Source organism: Ochlerotatus camptorhynchus, unplaced genomic scaffold (genome assembly GCF_037179485.1).
Source record: "Ochlerotatus camptorhynchus isolate MF236.1 unplaced genomic scaffold, CSIRO-AGI_Acam_v1.1 ptg000078l, whole genome shotgun sequence".
Taxonomy (NCBI): Eukaryota; Metazoa; Arthropoda; class Insecta; order Diptera; family Culicidae; genus Ochlerotatus; species Ochlerotatus camptorhynchus.
This window is the reverse complement of record NW_027040568.1, coordinates 4,901,135-4,924,311: the sequence shown is the minus strand read 5'-3', so window position 1 is coordinate 4,924,311 and position 23,177 is coordinate 4,901,135. Positions and strand designations below refer to the sequence as shown.

At 39.4% G+C, this 23,177-nt stretch overlaps 3 protein-coding genes across 3 annotated transcripts; 2 read left to right on the top strand and 1 right to left on the bottom strand.

Moving 5' to 3' along the window:
* The first annotated feature begins 613 nt into the window (after positions 1-613).
* Positions 614-9,273, top strand: Art8 (Arginine methyltransferase 8). Its single transcript, XM_065217637.1, has 3 exons — positions 614-746; positions 8,208-9,088; positions 9,150-9,273. The coding sequence occupies exons 1-3, from the start codon at positions 681-683 to the stop codon at positions 9,271-9,273; spliced, it is 1,071 nt and encodes a 356-aa protein (XP_065073709.1). The 5' UTR covers positions 614-680.
* On the bottom strand, positions 9,253-11,697 carry Grip75 (gamma-tubulin complex component 4). The gene is made up of 4 exons (XM_065217636.1): positions 11,534-11,697; positions 11,017-11,468; positions 9,512-10,864; positions 9,253-9,442 (listed from the first exon to the last, which is right to left on the bottom strand). Exons 1-4 carry the CDS (start codon positions 11,648-11,650, stop codon positions 9,301-9,303), a joined length of 2,064 nt encoding a protein of 687 aa, XP_065073708.1. The 5' UTR covers positions 11,651-11,697; the 3' UTR covers positions 9,253-9,300.
* Positions 11,698-11,902: 205 nt separating this feature from the next.
* hyx (cell division cycle 73 hyrax) lies at positions 11,903-14,277 on the top strand. Its single transcript, XM_065217616.1, has 5 exons — positions 11,903-12,187; positions 12,304-13,371; positions 13,430-13,493; positions 13,557-13,722; positions 13,785-14,277. The coding sequence occupies exons 1-5, from the start codon at positions 12,057-12,059 to the stop codon at positions 13,961-13,963; spliced, it is 1,608 nt and encodes a 535-aa protein (XP_065073688.1). The 5' UTR covers positions 11,903-12,056; the 3' UTR covers positions 13,964-14,277.
* The last annotated feature ends 8,900 nt before the right edge of the window (positions 14,278-23,177 follow it).

Here is a 23,177-nt window from a genome sequence, read left to right as displayed (position 1 = left end):
AATCCAAGTTTACCGCATACCCTGCTGTGGTAGAACCTTTTATCAGGTCTATGAGTGACCTACACTGAAAACTAAAATAACTCAGAGGCGAGCCACTTTTACTCATTCGAATGCAGAAATTTCTAGAAACGAGAGTGAGTAGTGAGGGAGATTCAATGGTCGTGTAACTAGCCGTATCTGGCTGCGTCCATTTCATTGGATGATAAAGCGCACAGGGTGGCCAGACCTACCGATTTATCGGTAGTCCTACCGATTTTCGGGGTGCCTACCGATTCACAGACGAAAGGTTCAAAACCTCCGATATTTCACTTTTCCTACCGAGAATCACAGATTTTTAGATTATAAATAGAAAAATTGATTTCGACACAGTTAAATCAGAAGATCTGAAGGACAGTGTATTGTTCTGGAGCACAGAGTATTCCCCCCCCCCCCCCCCCCCCGCTCATAAAAGTGTCAATTATCGGGAAATCCTTCTTAAGTCGACCTACCGATAACTACCGATAAAAGTTTTGAGAAGCTACCGATAATGAAAAAAATAATCTGGCCACTCTGAAAGCGCACAATGAAATAAACATAAACAAAACAACGTGCGTTTTTTGTCGAAAGTTGTGATGTGCTAGTTGCATTGATTTTGATCCTTTAATACAGTTTACAATAAATAGTAAGCTTCAATCAAGCTAATGATGAATAGCGATAATCTTAGTAGTGTAAACGAAACATACTTTGGTAGCTATGAAGATCTGGAGGTAAGTACTATAAATCTTGCGTGCACAGCTCAACATCTGGCTATGGTACAAAGAGGTACAAAACATTATTAAGGTATATAATTCCATGTTCTGACGATCTGGAGGAGCTAAAAAACAAGTCTTGATATACCAAAACATTCAATTAGATTTCTTTATTGACGCGACTTCCAGTCGACTAGACCAGCAGGAGAAAATAAAAACGTTAATATTATTATTATCGTTACAGCTGAAAACTGGAAAAAAAAACCACTAACAATCGATTTTTCTCGTTCTATACGTTATACACACGGTAACCGCAAAAAAACCAATAATGATTATAAAAGACTCCTTATATACCTTAATAGAATTCCACACATTTTTATTGACGAATTTCCATGTAAAATTCCACATGATTTTCATATGACCACACATAAACACAACAGAATAACATTGCATTAGGTCCTAAGTAACATTGACAGATTCTCTTCGTCGACTTTTTCTTTGCATACCCACGGCCATGTAAAGACATTCCCACTTATTTTCAGCTTACAGATCGATAAAAGAAGCTTTTAAGTAGCATTTAATACGTCAACCAGATCAAGAAACGGTTATGTGCTCAAGTTATAAACGGAAGAGAAAGTCGATGAAGAGAATCGATCAATGGTACTTAGGACCTAATGCAATGTTCAGCTTGAATTCACCCAGAAGCACACATGAAATTTATGAGTCAAATGAATAGTATGTGTGGTTACACATGGCTTTTATGTGTACACATAATTAATAGCGAATTCGTTTATTATCGGGGTTGGAACCAGTTCCAACCCAGTGCGAAACCGAACTTTTTGTCAGTGCGAACCTCAACCTGAGCTAGGTTTTAAAAACAAACGAGCAAACTGACGTTTGTCAGAAAACAAGCATGGTGAGCGTGATTACCTCTCACCCCAGCAGGCCTGGGTTCAATCCCAGTCGGCGCCGCCGGGATGTTCTGAGGCATAACATCTCTGATCACGCCTTCCTTCGGAAGGGAAGTAAAGCCGTTGGTCCCCGGTTCATGAGTTGATGGGTCGATAGGTAGGGTCCAGGTGTGGGAGCTGCCTTCCTGGCACGTCGGTAGCATTGGTGCTCAGCACGGAAAACAAGATCGACGGAAAAAACAAACCAAAGGAAAAAAAAAAAAAGAAAACAAGCAGACCCAAACTTGATACCCGATCCAGGTTGGAACTGAATAATAAACGAATTCGCTATAAGTATGTGTCCGACACATAGATATCATTTGTTGATCACATTGCAAAAAATCATGTGTGGAACCCTAATAAAAATGTTATGGTTAATTTGCTTAACGACGTGTTCTGGGTATCATCCAAACCATTTGTGGAATAGTTCAATCATTTGGGTTATCGTTCGTTTATGGTAATTTTTTATTAGGGAACACATAAAAACAATATTTGAAATTTTATCAGTTTAGTTTTTGGAGAAAAAAAAACAATATTCTAACACTATTGATTAATTGATCTTCGGCGGTTAATGAATGGCACCAAGAAATGTGCAAAATATTGCGATGCAATCAATTAATTATATTATTTGAGTAGTAGCTATACTGAAGATCCGAGAGATGTCGCCCCTTCAGTGGTAGGAAAATCATTTTTGCAGTATGGAGAATATCAGAAAATAAACGAGTGTTTACTTTATCACCATAGTAATGTACTCGTGCAATTTTTGTGCACCTAAAACTGCCCATAAAGACAGTAATGAATAAAAACTGAAAATTTCCATGCATTTCCAAATGGTTTCCTACCATTCCCATACATTCGAAGTGACTGGCCCTCTGGATGTGGATGATCTCAAAAACAACAAAACATGATTAATTATTATTTTGCACGTAAATCGAATCAAAAATACAAGTCATTTGAAATGCTAGCTTCTATCAAGTGTTGCAAGATAATTTAGGAACAAATCCCTGCTGCCGAATTGTATTTTGTTTTCTCCGCCTATCTCTCCCTCTGAGTATTTCTAGTCATTATTGGGTATTTTGCGGTTACCGTGCATAGTGTCGGAAATAGTGTGCTGCAAAGGGCCACCAACATTAGATCCGTTTGCGTTGCGTTGACGTCAATTTCACAGTTAGACAATAGATTTAGCTGTCACTTTGCCGCAACGCGTCCAATCCGGATCTAATGTGCGTGGGCCTTAATCGCACAATGATGCGATATTGACCAATAGACGAGTGCACGGATGGATTTGAATTCACTCATTCGACAAAAAGTGACACAACAGCGGGGCCCTGTTTACTAAAAATGAACACATAAATAATACTCACGTAACATTTCAGTGCTAACATTTGAAAACGGCGCAAAAGCCATTTGTAAACAAATGGTTTGTGGGCCCTTTACTCGCTACCCGAAGAACGCCCACGCAAACCAACAGCATCGTCAGGAAGGGGAAAATTTCCCCTACCCGATGTTGCTGTTGTGTCGCGTGGGTGTACTTCAAGTAGTGAGTAAAGGGCCCACAAACCATTTGTTTACAAATGGCTTTTGTGCCGTTTTCAAATGTTAGCACTGATTTGAAACCGGCCTATCAACTTTCATACACAAAACTTGTTAAGCCTTTTTCGCGCAAACCGAATACGCCCACGCAAACTAATAACACCATCGGGTAGGGGAAATTATCCCCTTCCCGATAGTGCTCTTGGTTTGCGTGGACGTACTTTGGTTCTCGTGGAAAGGACCTAGCCAATTATTTACAAAAGTTGATAGGCCCTTTTCAAATGTTACGCGAGCATTATTCATGTGTTCATTTTTAGTAAACAGGGCACCGCTGTTGTGTCAATTTTTTTTTCAGTAGATGAACAAAAATTCACCCGTGCACTCGTCTATTAGGTTTTGCACCGTCGGGGTTAACCTCAATCTAATGACAGTTTAGTGGTACTGTTTACGTGGACTTAGCCGATTTTTACTTGGGTGGATTTTCTCGATAATTTTTCAGACTGCAGTGAGATGTAAACCACATTTCTGCAATGTTCACGAGCAACATCCTTGCAATGCGCTGTTCCTCGACAATTTTCAAGTTAAAATTCGTAAATTTTAGATTTTTTTTTTCGAAAAAACGACACACACTTTTAACCACGAGTTAAATTTAACTCGGCAAATGGTTCACAGCCTAAGTGCTTGTAAACAGTACCACTGAACTGTCAAAAAGGTTCAGTCGATTAACACTGAGTTCATTTGTGACGTCACGCTGCAGAACCTAATGCACGGAATGAACTCACGAAAAAAAATTGACTTTTGAGCGGTGTCGTGTTTACTAAAAATGAACACAATAATCATAATATAATGCTCGCGTAACTTTAGAAAAGATCCTATCAACTTTCATAAACAACTTGTTGGGCCCTTTCCTCGCGAACCGAAGAACACCCACCCAAACCAAAACACTATCGGGAAGGGGAGAACTCACCCTACCCGATGGTGTTGTTGGTTTCTATGGGCGTACTTCGGTTCGCTCGAAAAATGCCTAACAAGTTTTGTGTACATAAGTTGTTAGGCCATTTTTAAATAATACGAGAGTATTATTCATGTGTTCTTTTAGTAAACACGGCACCGCTCAAACGTCAAATTTGTTCATGCAGTTCATTGCGTGCATTGATTAATAAGGCTGTCCACGAGACAGTTGCGATCAGCTGACTTTTTTGTTTACCAAGAACTTTTGACAGATCACAGTAGAACTCACAGTTCACTCTCATGAATTTCTGCTTTGTTAATGTTTACATTCAGCACCTTTAACACCAGATCACTCACACACTCTTGATTTCTAGCTGTCAGTTCCACTGAGAAACGTCTCTTGGATCACCTTATAATCAGGTGGCTGGCAACCAATCCTTTACGTTTGAAAGTAGGCAACATCACGAGGTCCTTCTTCTTCTTTCCTTTATTTAACGTCGGTCTCTGTTCCGCAATCTAGTGTCAATCACCAACGGATATCGATTGCTATCCATAAACGGCAATCGAATGTGCAGGAAGGCAGCTTCCACACCTGCGTAGGGTATCGCACCCATTCAAACACACATGGGCCGGGTCCAACGGCTTTACTTCCCTTCCGAAGGACGACGTGACCAGAGATTTTTATGCGTCAGAAAAATCCCACCGACCTCGGGTGGGATTAAACCCAGATCCATTGGGGTGTGAGAAAGCAGTCACGCTTACTACTACACCACAGGCGCCGGCCGGGCCTTACTTAAATACGGCCCGCCTGACGTATACATGGTGGAAAGAGATTTATAAGCAGAAAGACAAGAGCAGATGATAGCATCAAAAACATGGCCGCCAGTCAGGCCCCTGGCTATAATGCACTCTGCTTCCGACACGATGTACAACGTACCGTGCCAACGGTGCCAACACCATATTTGACTAAAGCCCTGCAGTAAAAGTATGGACGTCTGTCAAAAGTTGTTCCAATCGAACCATCAAAATGCACCGCTTTGCTCGATTGGAACAGCTTTTTTCAGTTTTGTGGTGACAATCTTCCATACTTTAACCAAAGATGAATACTAGACTGATGCAAATTTTGACATTTTCGCTCCACAGTGCTCATACGGTTCCAAATCGGGTCCTGATTAGTCTCCCAAAATTTGAACTCAATTGAAAAGAAACTGACTTGGCACAAACCATTTGAAGTTTATATGGAAATTACTATGGGAAATCCAAACTTTTTGTTCATTGTCTTCTTACCTTTTCCATATTGCACTGTTCAAAAATTCAAAAGCTATACTTATGGAAAATTTTCTCAGCTTCAACTTAGCAGAATATAGTTGTTGAGCCAAACGTCAAATAAAATAGTTATTAATTGTTTAAGAGATTGATATTCTTATGGCATGATCAAGCAGCTGTTTTGTGAGCAACACTGTATCTTGCAGTGTGACATAGTAGCCATGATTTTTGTGCTCTATTCCAAGCGCCAGAAACACCAATGTTGCCTGCTGAACAGTTGATTGAGCATAATCGTAAGACATTAGTGGCTTGAATTATTGATAACTTTTGATGCTTACATTATATTGAAAAGTAGTTAAAGACAAAGTTTTAGCTGAGAAAATTTTCTACGAGTTCAGTTATCATTTTTTAAAGCAGAGCGATATTGTAAATTGTTAGATGGATATGAACAAAACATTTGGTTTTCCTATAGAAATTTCCATATAAACTTCAAATGGTTTGTGCCAAGTCAGTTTCTTATCGAATGAGTTCAAATTTTGGGAGACTAATCATGACCCGATTTGGAACCGTTTGAGCACTGTGGAGCGAAAATGTCAAAATTTGCATCAGTCTAATGAATACTAAGATGAAACTGTCGGAAGAAAAACTTTCGATTTCAGTGTCCTCTTTCACGGTCCCTTTCATCCAATGAATATCCCCCGTATGCAAGTTAATTTTGTGGTTTGGATGCCCCCTCGGTAGAGATGAAATTTTGCGCATTTTTTTATCAAAACACAATCACACCAGAATCAGAGATGTCCCATTTTTTAATTACTCGATTAACAAGCCAGTTTTCCACCAATGAGAGTGCAGCACATGTTTGAAACAATCGGTGATGATCCTCTGGAGATGTTAATGCTTATATCGGCATGATATAACCGATTACAAATATTTTATTTTTCGGTTCCTTAATCGATTAATCGATTATTCGAATGAAAATCGGTTATCACTAGATGAGTGTGAAACGTCATTTCAAATATAAGGACCGTACATAAATAATGATACAATTTGAAAGGGACCGGGATAATCACAAATTACGTCCCCACGGTAACTGAAATAAACACGAGTGTTCACCGGTTGCTTTAACTAGAGCGCTTTATTTTTTTTTCCTTGATTTGTTTTCCGTGCTGAGCACCAATGCTACCGACGCCAGGAATGCAGTTCCCACACCTGGACCCTACCTATCGACCCATCAACTCATGAACCGGAGACCAACGGCTTTACTTCCCTGTGATCAGAGATGTTATGCCTCAGAACATTCCGGCGGCGCCGACTGGGATTGAACCCAGGCCTGCTGGCGAGGGCTTCATATTTGACGCGTTCCTAATGATGACGCACTCGTCTATTTTTGATCGCATCTCGATTTTGACAAGATATTTTTTAAAACTTTGCAACTAATATTTTCAGAAGTAACATTTCAAAAATAATGATTGAAAATAGTCGAACATTATTGAGTGCGTTGATTTAGGAACCGCTTCGAATATGGTGCCTCCACGGCATAGAACGAGAGTAAAATCGAATTTCGCTAGTGGGTTTTTCCAGTTTTCAGCTGTAACGATAATATATATATTTTTTTTTCATAATAACCAAAGACTCTCAATTAACAAGCTGATCAACTTATCGATGCTTCGAACAATCCAGTGGATACACCCTTCTGATGCACTATCTAGTGGCTTCAAAGAGACACTGTATACGATACACAAACACACGCAAACGCTTATATAAGTGTATGTGCGTTTATTTTGTGAATGATATCGGGTATAGTCGGTGTATAATGAGTCACGCAAAGAGTGAAGCCAAGTCTACCTATTGAACTGTCAAACCGGTTACCTATCGTGCAAAGTAAACAAACATTACGATGCTATGAAAGGTATTACAGTAAACTATAAAATATATTCGAAGAAATGATCATAAACACGTAGTGAGCATTCAATTGTCAGGGGATACGTTTGGTATAACCAGTAATGAGAATTTCTACTATTTTTTGTTAAGATAATTTGTCAAAATCACTGATAATATTATAATGATTTACTACAGCCGTTATTTTTTTTTTCTCGCTAGAAATCATTTGAAGTTGATGCAGAAGTCCTCTGCTGCCTAGTGAAAAGAAAGAAAGGGAATCTTTCGGAAACCGTGATACCGGCGCTGGTGGTGTAGTGGTAAGCGTAACTGCTTTCTCACCCCAATGGGTCTGAGTTCAATCCCAGCCGAGGTCGGTGGGATTTTTCTAAGGCATAAAAATCTCTGGTCACGTCTTCCTTCGGAAGTAAAGCCGTTGGTCCCGGCCCATGTGTGTTTGAATGGGTGCGATATCCTACGCAGGTGTGGAAGTTGCCTTCATGCACATTCGATTACCGTCAATGGATGGCGATCGATGTCCGTCGGTGATTGGCACTAGATTGCGGAACAGAGACCGACGTTAAATAAAGGAAGAAAGAAACCGTGGTGCGAGTTCAACTGTTTTTCTCTTGGCGTGACTCATTATACAATATCGGGAACTTTCCATATACACCGTGAACAGTTTTGGAAATGGTTGGTGGTCGTTCTTCGAAGTCCAAATTAGGCACGATTACCTGTCACAATGTGTCTATATTTATATTTCCGCAGGTGTCATTATTGGTGAGCATCATTGTTCAAAAAAGAGATAAACGATCGTGAAAGCGTTTAGCATCTTCTATGACTAACCACTGACCCATTCATCAAAATAAAGTTTACTAATCTTTCATGAAATCCCTTCCAGATCCATCAACTTATGCTCACCGACAAACCGCGACAAGATGCTTACCAGTCTGCCATTCTTGGCGGAAGGGACCTCTTCAAAGATAAAACCGTCCTGGACGTAGGAACCGGGACGGGAATTTTGTCCATTTTTTGCGCTCAAGCCGGTGCCAGAAAGGTCTACGCCGTCGAAGCCTCCAACTTGGCCCGTTTAGCACGGGGCGTCATCAAAGAGAATGGCTTCGAGCAGGTAATCGAGGTTTTTGAGTGTAAAATTGAAGATTTCCAACTGCCACCAGGCGCCGACAAGGTGGACATACTCGTATCCGAATGGATGGGATTCTTCTTACTGCACGAAGGAATGTTGGATTCGGTGATTTATGCTAGGGATAAATTCCTTAAACCGAATGGGCTGATGTTTCCGGATACAGCATCGATATTGGTTGCTCCCAGCAGTGTTCCCAGCCGGTTCGATGACTTTGAAAATCTGTCCGGGGTGAGTATGAAATGTTTCGGACGGGAGCTACGAAAGCAGAAAGCAGACAAACCGGAAATTTTGAACGTAGCGGCGGAGCACTTGCTGCACGAAGGGCACATAATGACGTGGCTGGATTTGAAGGAAGTCACTTCAGAAGACTTGAATTCCTTCGATATGAAGGAGGTGATGGTCATTCAGAATCCGGGCAAATTTCAAGGTGTTTGCATATGGTTTGACTGTACCTTTCCCAGCGGTGACACCAATCAGATGAATGAGGTGGTTCTATCGACGAATCCAAAGTGTCCCGCCACGCATTGGAAACAGAGTGTGATTCTCCTGCCAGAAGACGCCTGCGAGGAGGTGGACAAATTGGATCCTATTGCATTCAGCTTGAGTTTAGCGAGAAACTCGGAGAATAATAGAAGGTAAGTGATTTCGGAAAAAAAAACAAAAAAACCGGATAAATTTGGAAATTGATTATTTCAGATATAACTTGCAGCTAACGCTGCTGGATGTAGAGAAGGAAGAACACGGCTTACCTTGTGACTGTGTAATGACAAAGTGCATCCTCATGAAAGCGCATTTACAGAAGATGGAAGTCGATCAATAAAGCGCCACTGCGAAGGCACGATTTATTTTAGGAAGATTTTGACTGAGTATTATTACTGAACCAATGATTGAAATCCAACCGTAACAGCAATTGAGAGAGCGGAGCACTGCTTGGGCCAGCTTTGAGACCGATCAGAAGCTGCAGCAGCGAATCTACGTGGTTTTTGAACCTGCAAACAGAAGGTTAACATTATTAGTTGATCCAGTCTAGTTTATAGGTATAAATTCATGTAACTTACGCTTGTTCATAGCCATTGAACTCTTGCCGTTCCACCTTGGTCATTGGGTCTTTGCAGCTGCTACAGAATGAACAGAATTTGTCCACAATCACCAATACTTTATCCAAAATCGTTAGCACTGGATTCTCGTTGACGTGGATAATTCCCGTCGTTGTCATATCGGAAGTATTATTAGACAGCAGAAAGCAAAGGCTAAGCACATTCGCTTGAAAAACGGTATGGGCACGTTGGATTCTTTCGAAATCTTTTGTCTCACTGATAGCACCCATGAGAATACTGAACTGGCTTTCCAGAACGTCCACCTGTAGGTAATACTGCAGGTTATCGATGAGGAACATCAGTTGGCTACGAAACTGAAGCAGTTCGGAATTTTTCTTGACTTTGTTCTCCCTCTGTAGTGACCAGACTTGATGGATATCGTACTGAATCTTACGAACACGTAGCAGAAATCTAAACATTTCGTTATATTTATCCAAGGTTTTGGGAGAAAATAGCAAATGCAGAGGCCATTTCACTTTGTACTTGAGTGTGATATAGCTGAGAATTCCTTTCGTTTCGTAACAAAAACTATCAACTTCCTCTTTGGGAGGCAAGGCAAACGAAAACTGCTCGATATCTTCGGTTATGTTGACACTATTGGCTGCCAATTGGAATGCTCGATTAAAATCCCTCGACGACCCATCCGTTATGCCTTTACCAAACAGTTTCTTCAGCGATGTCGTTTGTCGCAATAATTCTGAAAAAAGCTCTCCTCTGCCTAACAAATAATAGTCCTTGATCAATTTCAATTGCTTAATCAAATCGGCTTCCTTGATGGCAATCTCGGACATCTGTTCCGTAACGCAGAGCTTAATTTCATCCACGATGTGTTCAAATTTGGCAATGTTTAGATTCTCATCCAACTGTAACTGATGGAATTTCTTGAAGAACGCATATTCCTGATCACCCCAAAGACTGTCCTTGATGGCAGCAAACTTCCTATCGGTCACAAATTTCTTATCTCCGATCGCTCGCTTCTCAGTGTTGTCCCTTGGATCGCAGTTCAACATTAAGACAGTCTGCCCGATGAAAAGCACATTTTCAGCCCAGCTCGCAGGAAAGTAGTAAGGCAGTATCTCGTGTCGAATCTCGTATCGCCATAACTCTGTGTTGATGCTGGTATTGTCCGAAAAGGAATTCACCGACACTTGGGTCCCTGCGCCGCCCGTAGTGCCTTGCGGGGAGCTTGGTCCGCCACTCCTGGTACTGTCCACATGCCGAATGAAAAATTCACCAAATTGATCCACAAATTTTCCGTGCAGTAGCCAACCGAACAGTTGCTTTATGAATATGGCATAGACCGCGTTCTGGATCCTAAAATTATTCGATTTATTATGATATATTGTTTATGAGCTGTCCACATCCCACGTACGTAGACAGTTTTTGAGTGGTTTAAGACAGGCTCTTACTGCCGGTGGAGCAGGCATTCCTGACCTTGGATCATATAGGATGTAATAGATACTCACAATTTGACAGCCTGGTAGTGCTTCTCATTTCCGTGCAAACAGTGTTGTTGCAGGTACTGTAACAACGCGCACCCATGAATCCTCTGAGTGATGACTCCGCTGACCAGCCGTAGCAGAAACCCGAACAACGACTGGTACTGATTCACCTGATGGTAGATGAAGATCAACGACAGATTAGGACGTTTCAGATAGTTGGCCTCCAGTTGAACTATCAAATCGCGGTACGGTTTCACCGCCAAATCCAGTCCATCTGCGAATGCCTGCAGGTACAGCCCCTGTGGCAGCGGTTCCTCCGACGGTTTTTGTTGTTTCGGTTTTATCAGGCCAGCCGATTGGGTTCCATACTGGTGAATGAACTTCTTCAATTCCTTGTATTGGTTGGCAATGCGAATGAGATCTTCCAGAATTTTAATCTCTCCGGGGTGCAGAAAGTTGGAAGCCACCTCCGGAATCTGTTTGAAATGAGTGTAACGAGTTAGCAGATGCGAAAAACATCTGAGCTAAATATGTTGGATACCGTAAAGTTTTCGATTGGAAGATCCGAAGTTGAAGAAAACAGCGTAAACAGAATGTCGTGAATCATTTTGCCTGCTTTTTTGATACCAACACACAATTTCACCCAAGCAACAAGCATACAATTAGATTTCTGGCGAATTTGCGTTCCATTTGTTTACTATATTTTTGAGGAACAATATTAATATTTTGGATCGGGCGCCCACAGTTTGACACTTGGGACAGTTATAGCATCATCATTAAATCCGAACGCAGCCATTTTGAGGATTGATGATTTTCTACTTTTTAGCGTGTATAGTTAAAAATGATATAGCTGTCATCGGCGTCTTCGTGCGGTGGATTTTCGTTGCGCTTTCCCCTCGTTTGATCCGCTGTGTGTGATGTGTTTTCGTGTTTGGATTTACGAGTGCTCTTAGAACGTTGGCGAATTGAAAAAAAAAAGTGTTTTTCGTTGAAAAATAGTGGGTTTTCGTCGGTTTTCCGTGCATTCTCGATTTCTGCACTAGCCGCACTCCACTTTCGTCACAATGGCCGATCCGTTAAGTTTGCTGCGGCAGTACAACATCAACAAAAAGGAAATCATCGAACGCGATGGCCAGATCATATTTGGCGAATTTTCCTGGCCGAAAAATGTCAAAACAAATTATCTAAAATACGGGTGAGTGTAATGTTTGCTATATTTTAGTATTTTTGTATTTAGTTTGGTATGGAAATGGGTTTTGATTGTTGGAATTTCGGTGATTAATGATCTACGCCTCAAATTTCAACTCTCAGATCTGGTAAAAAGGGGGCTCCCAAAGAATACTACACACTCGAGTGTTTGCTGTACATTTTGAAAAATGTGGGACTACAGCACTCCGTTTACGTTCGGCAAGCAGCCGCCGAGGATATTAATGCCGTAAACCGTCCCGATCGTAAAGAATTGCTCCAATATCTCAATGGCGAAACGAATACCTGCGCCAGTATCGACAAGAGCGCTCCACTTGAAATTCCGACTCAAATCAAAAGACCAGCCGACTCGGACGCATTGGACACGCTTGCCAAGAAGGCTCGCTACGAGGATACACAGGTTCAGAAAGTCAAAGAACAATTGGCCGCCCGTCTCGATGTCAACAAGAAGGAAGCCTCCGTCAACATTGACAACATCAAATCCCTATCGGAGACTATGTCCGTGGAAAAGATTGCTGCTATCAAAGCGAAGCGTTTAGCCAACAAGAAAGTCACCATCAAAAGAACGGACAATGATGACACTATGGGCGTAGGGCCAGATTTAAGGGCAATCCTGGATTTCGATGTCGATTCTACAAAGGACATCATTAGCAGGGAACGTCAGTGGCGTACTCGAACGACTATACTGCAGAGCAATGGGAAAATCTTTGCCAAGAACATTCTGGCCATTCTGCAAGGTATTAAAAACCGCGAGGAAGGTCGGGGTCGGCCTCAGGCACCGGTCATCAAGCTGCCAGAACCACCACGTGTAAATCGGCCGCAACCACAGCCGGCACAGTATAATCGTTACGATCAGGAACGATTCAGTCGTCAGAAAGAAGAAACGGAAGGCTTTAAGATCGATACCATGGGTACCTATCATGGAATGTCTCTGAAGTCGGTGACGGAAGGCTCGGGAGCGCAAAAGAAAGCCCAGCAACAGAACAACAGTCCAATATCGACGAATCTTCCACCGGGGCGGCCAAAAGAACTGCTACAGACGGTACAGGCTCGCATGTTGCCTCAGAGTAATACTAACAAGCGTCAAAGCAAGACGCCCATCATCGTCATCCCAGGAGCCACTACAAGCTTGATCACCATGTACAACGCTAGGGATGTTCTACAGGATTTGAAGTAAGTCGGTTGCAATTGAGATTCGTTGGAAAACTAACTATGGCATATATTTCGCTAGGTTTGTCACATCCGAGGAGAAGAAGACCAAGGGCTGCGTTCGAGAGAACGAGGTCCTGATCCAGGTATGATAAAGCCCGTCTATAACATAAAAAAAAAACATTGCGATATCATGAATTGCATTGCAGCGTCAAAAACCCGGAGGATTAACTGTACCGTATCGCGTAATCGACAACCCGTCGAAGCTGTCGGCCCAAGATTGGAACCGCGTTGTTGGGGTATTTGTGATGGGTCCTGCCTGGCAGTTCAAGGGCTGGCCGTGGGATGGAAATCCAACTGAAATTTTCTCAAAAAGTAAAACATTTCTCCTTCATAGTTGTTCCCTAGATAAGACGTATTAAATCACTTGCTTTCAGTTGCTGCCTTCCATTTGCGCTATGACGAGATGAAACTGGACGCAAACGTTGCCCGTTGGTCCGTAACGGTGCTAAACATTTCTCGAACCAAGCGGCATCTGGATAAGGCTTCCATTATGGTGTTTTGGGAGAAGCTGGATATGTACATGACTAAGTACAAGCCGGATCTCCGCTTCTAAAAGGCATCAGTCGTTTTCAGCTTGCGACAAGTTTACGAATAAACATTAATTGTAATCAGCACTTATTGATGAACCGATAGTGTGTAGATTCAGGTAGATTGTTTGCTACATTATACAAAATAGATACTTTACCCAGGCAGAAGCTCCCCCTTGTGCAGCATCAACACATTTATCAGTTCGTGAACAGATAAAGTTTGTCTTTGATTTCTAAAATGCTAATAACAACTATTAGGTACATGCTCTAATAAGACCGTGATAGCATGGATGTCGCTGTCATTTTGAATTAAGTTACTTCTTAGAACCAATAAACTTACTGCAAAGAAAGCTGCTTGGATTTCTTAATCACAGGTCCACTTTTATCACTTAGCCGAACTTTTTTTTTTCCATGATCCCATTCCACCGGGGGTCTTAGGAAACGAAGTAATAAATTCAAACAAACAGGCAAACCTTGATTTACTTAGTTTCCCGGGATGCTCGGCAATCCTATAATAGACAGTTCTTAATTTATGCCGAAAATCTCGGCTAAATAATGTACTGACCACTCGGCAAAAGCACCTCGAAGCACCTTCTGAACAAGGCATTACTATAGTAACTGGAGCACCTAGGTTAAAATGAAATATGTAATTTATTTTGAATTTGTTACTTTTCCGGTTTACTTTTTGTCTCTAGGAAAATTTCGCAATTCTGTCACTAGTAGTGAGATCAAAACTGACAGTGGTCCATGTTATAACGGTTGTCAAATAATTGCAACACATAAACCACCATCAAGATAGCGCTATAACATGTTATAACTCTGCAGTCTGAACGTACTATAATAGTACGTTCAGACTACAGAGTTATAACATGTTATAGCGCTATCTTGATGGTGGTTTCTGTGTTGCAATTATTTGACAACCGTTATAACTCTCCAGTCTGAACAAGGCATAAGACTAGTAGATCCCGAAGAAACGTAAGTTGAGCACGTTTCTTCGGGATCTACTAGTCTTTGGCTCAGCTCTGGTACTATCTTAGGTCCCAAGCTAATCGATGTACCCCTCGAAACATAGAAAAATCCACGAACCCCTCAAACTTTCATAGCAAATCAAAACAAACATAGTCCCCCCTATTCTGGGAGTCACGTGACTCTCTCTCACCGTTGAGGTGACAATAGTCACCTCGTGTGAGGTGACTCTCCATTTGATTTACATGGAGAGTCACCTCACCGGTGACAGAGAGTCACGTGACTCGCAGAATAAGGGGGAGTGTAGTACTAGAATGTCGACTAGACTGGGGTCCGTTAATCGATTTGCTTGGGACCAATGGACCGCTATGTCAAGCAGCTTTGACGTGACTTTCTACCAGTCTTTTCACAAAAATGAACCAACAAATTACTCTTTTTTTTATAAAACACACACATTTGGGCTAGTTTTCTCGTGATTATAGAAGAAAAAATCTCAAAATATTGTTTTATTTCGAAGTTCGAGTGATAGTAAACACCATTTTAACTGCTCGAATGAAGTGGTTAATAGGCTAGTCAAGTGGTGAGCCAATTTAAAATCGTTAGTTTCCACCGGTTGGTAGTACCATAGAGGTAACTCTAAGACCACTGGGTCCCGAAGAAAATCATTATTATTTTTGGCTCACTCAGTACCAGAACAACGGTCCCAAGCAGTCCCAAGCTATTTCACTCACCCCTGCATGTTCTGCATGAATCCACACACCCCTGATGTTATCTGTCAAACTTTCATAGCGAATCAAAACAAACATAGTGTAGTAATAGAATTTCAACTAGAATAGGGTACGTTAATCGTTTGCTTGGGACCAATAGGCTACTAAAGTGGTGAGCCAATTTAAAATCGTTAGTTTCGTATTGATTGTTGGTAGTACTGTACCAGGGAGGCAACATTAAAATCATCTTCAGAACTTTGTTCTGAATCCTTTGAAGTACTTTCTTCCTGGTAGTGCAACAACTAGATCATATTGGCACAGCGTAAAGCATTGCCGGTCTAAACACTTGTTTAAATATTAGAAGTTTATTCGTTAGGCAAAGTTTGGATTTCTTGTTTATAAGAGGATACAAACATTTTATATATTTGTTCGTCTTAGTTACATTTGACTTGAATGCCCTCAATGTGATCTTTAAAAGTTAATTTTATGTCAAGTACTAATCCAAGATATTTCACTTGGTTTGACGAAGACATCTTCCTTTAGCGGAAATGCTTGCACTGAAAAAAGTTTTCACTTAGTTTCTATTAGGAACGCACATAATATTTTTCCAATAACAAAAATAATGATTGCTATCAGAATTTCACATAGCATAAGAAATTCTATATGAGAAATCATATGGATTTCATTGGACACATAACGTTCATGTGATTTAATGGTGCAATTTCCAATTATGGGATCACATGAAAGTTATGTGAAATTCACATGGATATTTTCCACTGGTTATGTGATTTATTTTATGAGTGTGTGTCATCAGAGAATAAAGATTTGTGGCAACCCTGAGGTAAATCAGGGAGGTCCGAAGTGAAAATGTTATACAATATAGGACCAAGAATGCTACCCTGAGGAACTCCTGCTCTAACAGGTAGTCGTTCAGATTTGGAATTTTGATAATTTACCTGTCAGTTAAATAATTTTTGAACTAATTTCATAATATATAGTGGGCCCTGCGCTTTGGTCAGAGAGCGTATAGGGCATCGTTGTGCCAGATTGGTCGTGGCACATTTCGAGTATGAGAAGGTGGTTACAGTTTGCTCAAAAGTGCCTGAGCAAAATGCAAGTACTTTCAATGATTACCCGTAGTTGCAATACCCAAGCAGCAACTTTGACTTTGTATGAGTTGTTTACACCAGTATTTAAACTTAAAGAAGGTTTTGAAACTTTCATAAGGTGTACAATGCTGTTTGGGTAGTGAAGGTATAATTTTGAACTAAAATAGGATACAGTCAAAACATTGAGAAACATAACGCATAATTTAAAAAAAAAATGCATGAATTTGCAACCGATGAACCATTCTGATGGCCTATGGGTACCCAAGTAACCATATAGTCGCAATAAAGCTTTGTATATACTCACTTTGCGATAATATGGTTAGTTGGGGAATCCGATGAAAATAATCACTTCTTGAAACTAATCCCGGTTGTATGTATTTCTTTCTTTCTTTCTTTTGCAATTTGCATATAACACCGACGGAGTGCACATTCCAAGTGCTGGGTGACCTAAAGATGACCAGTGACATGGGACGCGAATGTCCTCCCAGAAAAGCAGGGGAATACAATAAAATTTGTTTTCGTTGAAGGATGTATCACAACAAAGGTAATTTAGATGCATAAAACAAATTTACATTTATAGCACAAGAAACAAGGAAACGGGAAAGGAGACGTGAACATCAAGGTACGATGGAGACTCACTCATCACATTGGAACAACCAGATAAGTACACTTGCTTTTTATTTTATTCTACACATATATCCCAATCATTTTATAACTAAATACGTGCCAGAATAAAAAGTTTTTTTTTCTGGAAGTGAGAATACACTTGTGTATTTTTGCGGGGCTTATTGTATCAGAAAATGACCTCAGAATGTACGTGCAGAAACAGGCATTCTTGAAATGGGTCGTTTGATGTACGATAGAGCTGTCACCTTCCATCTCCAGGGCTAAAAATATTTGCACATTCGACATACAGAAAATGCAGATAAGTTTCTTCCATAAAAACTCTGCCGGTACAGAGGGCGATGGATTGTACTCACACACACACACAATTTCATAATATATAGTGGAAAATTAAACATTTTTCAATTTAGCAAGCAAACCTTCATGCAACACTGTCGAATGCTTTTTCTATGTCTAGAAGAGCAACTCCAGTTGAGCAGCCTTCAGATTTGTTTGAACGAATTAAATTTGTAACTCTTAAGAGTTGATGAGTAGTTGTGGTTCTGCAAAGATTGAGTTCGTATTGATGTGAAAAATCATTCTATTCAAAATTATCTTTACAAACAATTTCCTTATTGAAGAAAGCAAACTTACTGGACGGTAGCTAGAAGCTTCAGCTGGATTTTGCATGTTTGCATTTATCAGGAAAGTATACCAAATGGAAACATCTGTTAAATAATTTTACCAAGAAAGACAAGGTACTCTCTGGGAGTTTTTTGATGAGGATATAGAAAATTCCATCATCACCTGGAGCTTTCATATTATGAAACTATTTACCCCTCACCATCCCTCTCCAACGGGGGAGTTTGGTAAAGAGAGATGATCAAACCGGAATGGAACTATAAATTATATACTTTCATCTCCTCATCTATCGTATAAAAATTACCACTTTAGTCTGTTATTTGAAATTAGCATCTTCAACTATGTAAATCGTTGACTTCACGCAGAAGTAATACCACAAACGAAGTGACAGATGACTAACTGGCGAAGAAATCCATTTAAATAATGTGGTTCACTGTAATAGAATTTTCTTGGAAGCTTGTGCCATCATCCACCAGATGGGTTAGTTTTTTTGTTTTGATTTGAACAAAGTTGATTTTGTGTACAATGATTCTTTGACAGTGTGCAAAGAGTGCGTATCATTTTGTCATTTTTTTATGCATTTCAGTTTTGAGTAGAGTGAAAGAGATAGAACCAAAACATTCTAGTACATTCGGTTAAAATGCTAGTTCAATCTAGTAGTAGTGTTGCCATGTGGTACAATCCAGTAGTAGTGGTGTTGCCATGTGGTACACTGAAAAATTGCAATAGCAGGTTAGTCACCAAAGTTTTCGAGCCGCTCCGTCTGTCACTTCGTTTGTGCTTGAACTGCGAAATGAACGTCCAGAAATCTGACCGATATCGGACTTGCTCTATTCGTTGTCAAGTCAATTGAACGCCTACGACCAGATCGGTTTGAGTTGAATTTAACTCACCTGCCTCATCTAAATCCCGCTTAATGCAGACCTTTTCCGTGCAATCAATAATCATACAATATAATAATAAAAAATTCCACCACTTGAAGATATCTGGAAGGAACTCTCAGGTGGAAGCATATTTCATGGGCGATTCTCTCCAGTAGAATGCATTAACTTATCAACGACGCTCAACCACCAAGGAGATGTGACCTAGAGAGATCGAGTGCAAGGGAGTTGGCCTTCATTTCTCACAAGTTCCGGATCGAATCCCAATCCATAACCAGTAAAAAAAGGACTCACCCGTAACAGACATACCACCATAGAGGTAACTCTAAGACCACTGGGTCCCGAAGAAAATCATTATTATTTTTGTCTCACTTAGTACCAGAACAACGGTCCCAAGCAGTCCCAAGCTATTTCACTCACCCCTGCATGTTCTGCATGAATCCATACACCCCTGATGTTATCTGTCAAACTTTCATAGCGAATCAAAACAAACATAGTGTAGTAATAGAATTTCAACTAGAATAGGGTACGTTAATCGTTTGCTTGGGACCAATAGGCTACTAAAGTGGTGAGCCAATTTAAAATCGTTAGTTTCGTATTGATTGTTGATACCACCCCCTTCCCTTCCCGGGGCGATGTTTTATTTTTTCGATTTATTTTTAAAGTCGATAAAGTAGATCTGTCAAGCCAACACATACACTCTAAAGTAAACTGTTATTTTTTTAATCAATAGATTCGCTAACCAACAGTAAAATAACAATAATATATAATGTTATTGGAAAAAAAAATATATGGGGAAATCACGAAAATTTCATTGTTAAGATACTTAACAACCCCCTTTTTTATTGTAAATTTTCCATTTACCATGAAATTTACTGTTTTGTACAACATAAATCAAGGTAAATTTATTGTAGACGTAACAATATAAATCATTGTTAAGACAATAATTTTCGTCTTATTGTTACATTGTTTTTTAATGTATTTTTGTTTAGTTGAAGATGCTAATTTCAAATAACAGACTGTAGTGGTAATTTTTATACGATAGATGGAGTAGATGAAAGCATAGAGTTGATAGTTCCGTTAGAGTACGGCAGTGTGAAGATTGCATATAGATATTAGAATAGCGAGCTAGGACAACTTTTAAGGAAGGTACAAATCGGTTTTTTCATCTCTCTTTACCAAACTCCTCCTTTGGAGAGGGATGGTGAGGGGTTTTTCAGTGTACTACATGGCAACACCAATACTACTGGATTGTACCACATGGCAACACTACTACTGGATTGTACCAGTATTTTCACCAAATGTATTAGAATGTTTTGGTTCTATCTCTTTCACTCTACTCAAAACTGAAATGCATAAAAAAATGACAAAATGATACACTCTTTGCACACTGTCAAAGAATCATTGTACACAAAATCAACTTTGTTCAAATCAAAACAAAAAAACTAACCCATCTGGTGGCTGATGGCACAAGCTTCCAAGAAAATTCTATTACAGTGAACCACATTATTTTAATGGATTTCTTCGCCAGTTAGTCGTCTGTCACTTCGTTTGTGCTAGTACATATTAGAATACAGTTTTTGTTTTCTTAAATTTATTTATTTATTTCGTCAACTTTGGACAAAAGGTTAAAAGTATATTTTTTTTTTCTTTAATAAAAATGAAGCAGTGTCAGCTTTCCTATTTTTTATGAGTTATAATGAATTATGGAGTAAAAATATTGTTTTAGTTTATGCCGAGACATTGTAAAGTCAATGGTTTCGCAGTATTGATTGTAAGAGGCCATCATGCGGTTTAATGGCCCATATTTTGCATAATTTGTGCGATGATGTTTTATGGCAAATAAATTTCGATTTCGGAGTTGCCGAGTAGGTGCATGGAAATTTAATTTTGATAAAAGTTCTGTGGAGTCAATGCGTTGCGAAACGATATCGTTTACAAATGAAACCATTGCATATTCACGACGCTCTTTTAATGTTTGTATGTTTATAAGCATGCAGCGTGCTTCATATGATGGAAGAGGAAATGATGTCCAACCTAATTTACGAAGAGCGTATACTAGAAATTGTTCTTGTACGGATTCTAATCTTTCTTCGTGCGTGATTGAAAAAGGAGACCATACAATGCTGCAATATTCCAGTATTGACCTCACATAGGCGATATATAATGTTTTAATTGTGTATGGGTCCTGAAAGTTATAGCAAAAGCGCTTGATAAAGCCTAGCATGTTATTTGCCCTGTGAATAATTGTGTTGTAATGGTCCATGAAAGTTAGTTTAGAGTCTAAGATAATTCCTAAATCCCTAACTCTTTCACATTTTTCTACATTTTGATTTTCTAGTGCAATTGAAATATTTGAAGTTGTTCTTTTCCTGCTAAATGATATTAAGTTACATTTTTTTTACATTCAATTCTAGTAGACTTTTTTTGCACCATATGTAGAATATGTGTATTTCATTCCGGAATATATTGATGTCTTCTTCATTTCTTATTTCCAAAAAGAGCTTCATGTCGTCGGCATAAATAAGCAATTTAAGTTTTTTGAGAATGAAAGAAATGTCGTTTACGTATAGAATAAAAAGAAGAGGTCCCAAATGAGAGCCTTGGGGGACGCCTGAAGTGACTTGAATTGGACTCGATTTCTTTCCGTTGAATTTAATTATTTGTTGGCGGTTAGTTAATTATGATTCAAGCCATTTTAGGAGCCCTGACTCAATTCCAATTTTTTGCAATTTAAAAAGTAGCATTGGTATGTCCATGCGGTCAAATGTCTTGCTAAAGTCTGTATAGAGAGCTTCTACGTGGTTTCCATTATCCATTGCATTCAATGAATAGTCTATAAATTCAAGTAAATTTGTCGAGGTCGAGCGACCTTTGAAAAAGCCGTGTTGCATGTCAGTAATTCTATTTTTGATTTGGAGAAATAATTTTTCGTTGACAATTGCCTCGAAAAGTTTAGGAATGCAAGAGATAATGGCTATACCACGATAATTACGTACGTCAGATTTTCGGCCAGATTTAAAGATAGGCACTAGGAATGAGCTTTTCCAAGTTTTTGGGAAGGTTCCAGATTCCAGGGACATATTAAAAATCCAGAACAATGGAGCAGTGAGTTCCATTGCTAGACATTTAATTAATACTGGAGGAATTCCGTCAGGTCCAGGACCTTTTGAGGCGTCTAAATTTTTTAAAGCCTGCAAAATATCCTGCACTTGAAGTTGATTGAGGCCAATGTCCCTTGAAAATTCTGGAAAAAATGCAAAATAATCGCGGTCGCGATCTTCTTCAGAAAATGTCGTATAGATTTCTTGAAAAAAATTTGCAAATAGATTGCAGTTTTTTTCCGAGCTATCACCGACATTTTCATCGAGTTGCATTATTGAAGGAAAATTGTCAGATTTTAATTTGGTTTTTACGTAATTAAAAAAGTTCTTTGGACAGGACTTTATTTCATGTTCTGTTTTTGCATTATATTCTTCAAATGCAGTACTGATAGCTAAATTCAGTTGATCGCATATATCCAAATAAATTATTAAATTATTACTAGTATTGTGTTTTTTTTATAAATTTTATGTGCTTTTTGCTTCCGATTTTTCAAGTTTTTTATTTGTCTGTTATACCAGACTGGATTTTGTGTGTTTCTGTTGCGTCTTTTTTTCTTCAATGGAATTTCTTCCGAAATTATTTCTGTTAAAATTTTGTAGAACACGTCTATACCAATTTCGACATTTCCTACATTCCTTAAAATTAATTGCCAATTGACACTGTTTAAATAATTTAAATTTTATTTTTTCGTAGTCTGCTAATTTGTATTCAAAGACTTCTTCGTATTCGCAGTCGTTGGGTCTTTGGTTTTCATGCACAAATAAAGAATATTCAATTGCTGTGTGAAATGCTTCATTTTTCCACAGTGGATTTAGTGATTCGGTCACACAGAAATCTTCATAAATATTCGTTAGTAAAAAGTCTAAATAGCAATTTTGTTGGTTTTTGATGTGGTTAATTTGGTTCAGTCCTAAATTAGCAGTTTTGTCAAAAATGAACTGCAATGTTTCATTATCCCCAACGACTGGGAGTAAGATACATTCATTTTCAGAGTCCAGAATGAAGTCAGCATGGCGTTCATTAAAGTCTCCATAGATGTGAACTTTAACCTCAGGAGGAAGCTCAGATAGAATTTGTTCAGCACTTTGGAAGAAGGCTTCATAAGTGCTTTTATGAGCATGGTCTGGTGGAAAATACACTGAGGCGAACACGTGCGTTTCTCCGGCTATGTGTGATTTCACCCAAATATGCTCAAATTCTGTAAATTTTGGTGTAATGATGAGTTCT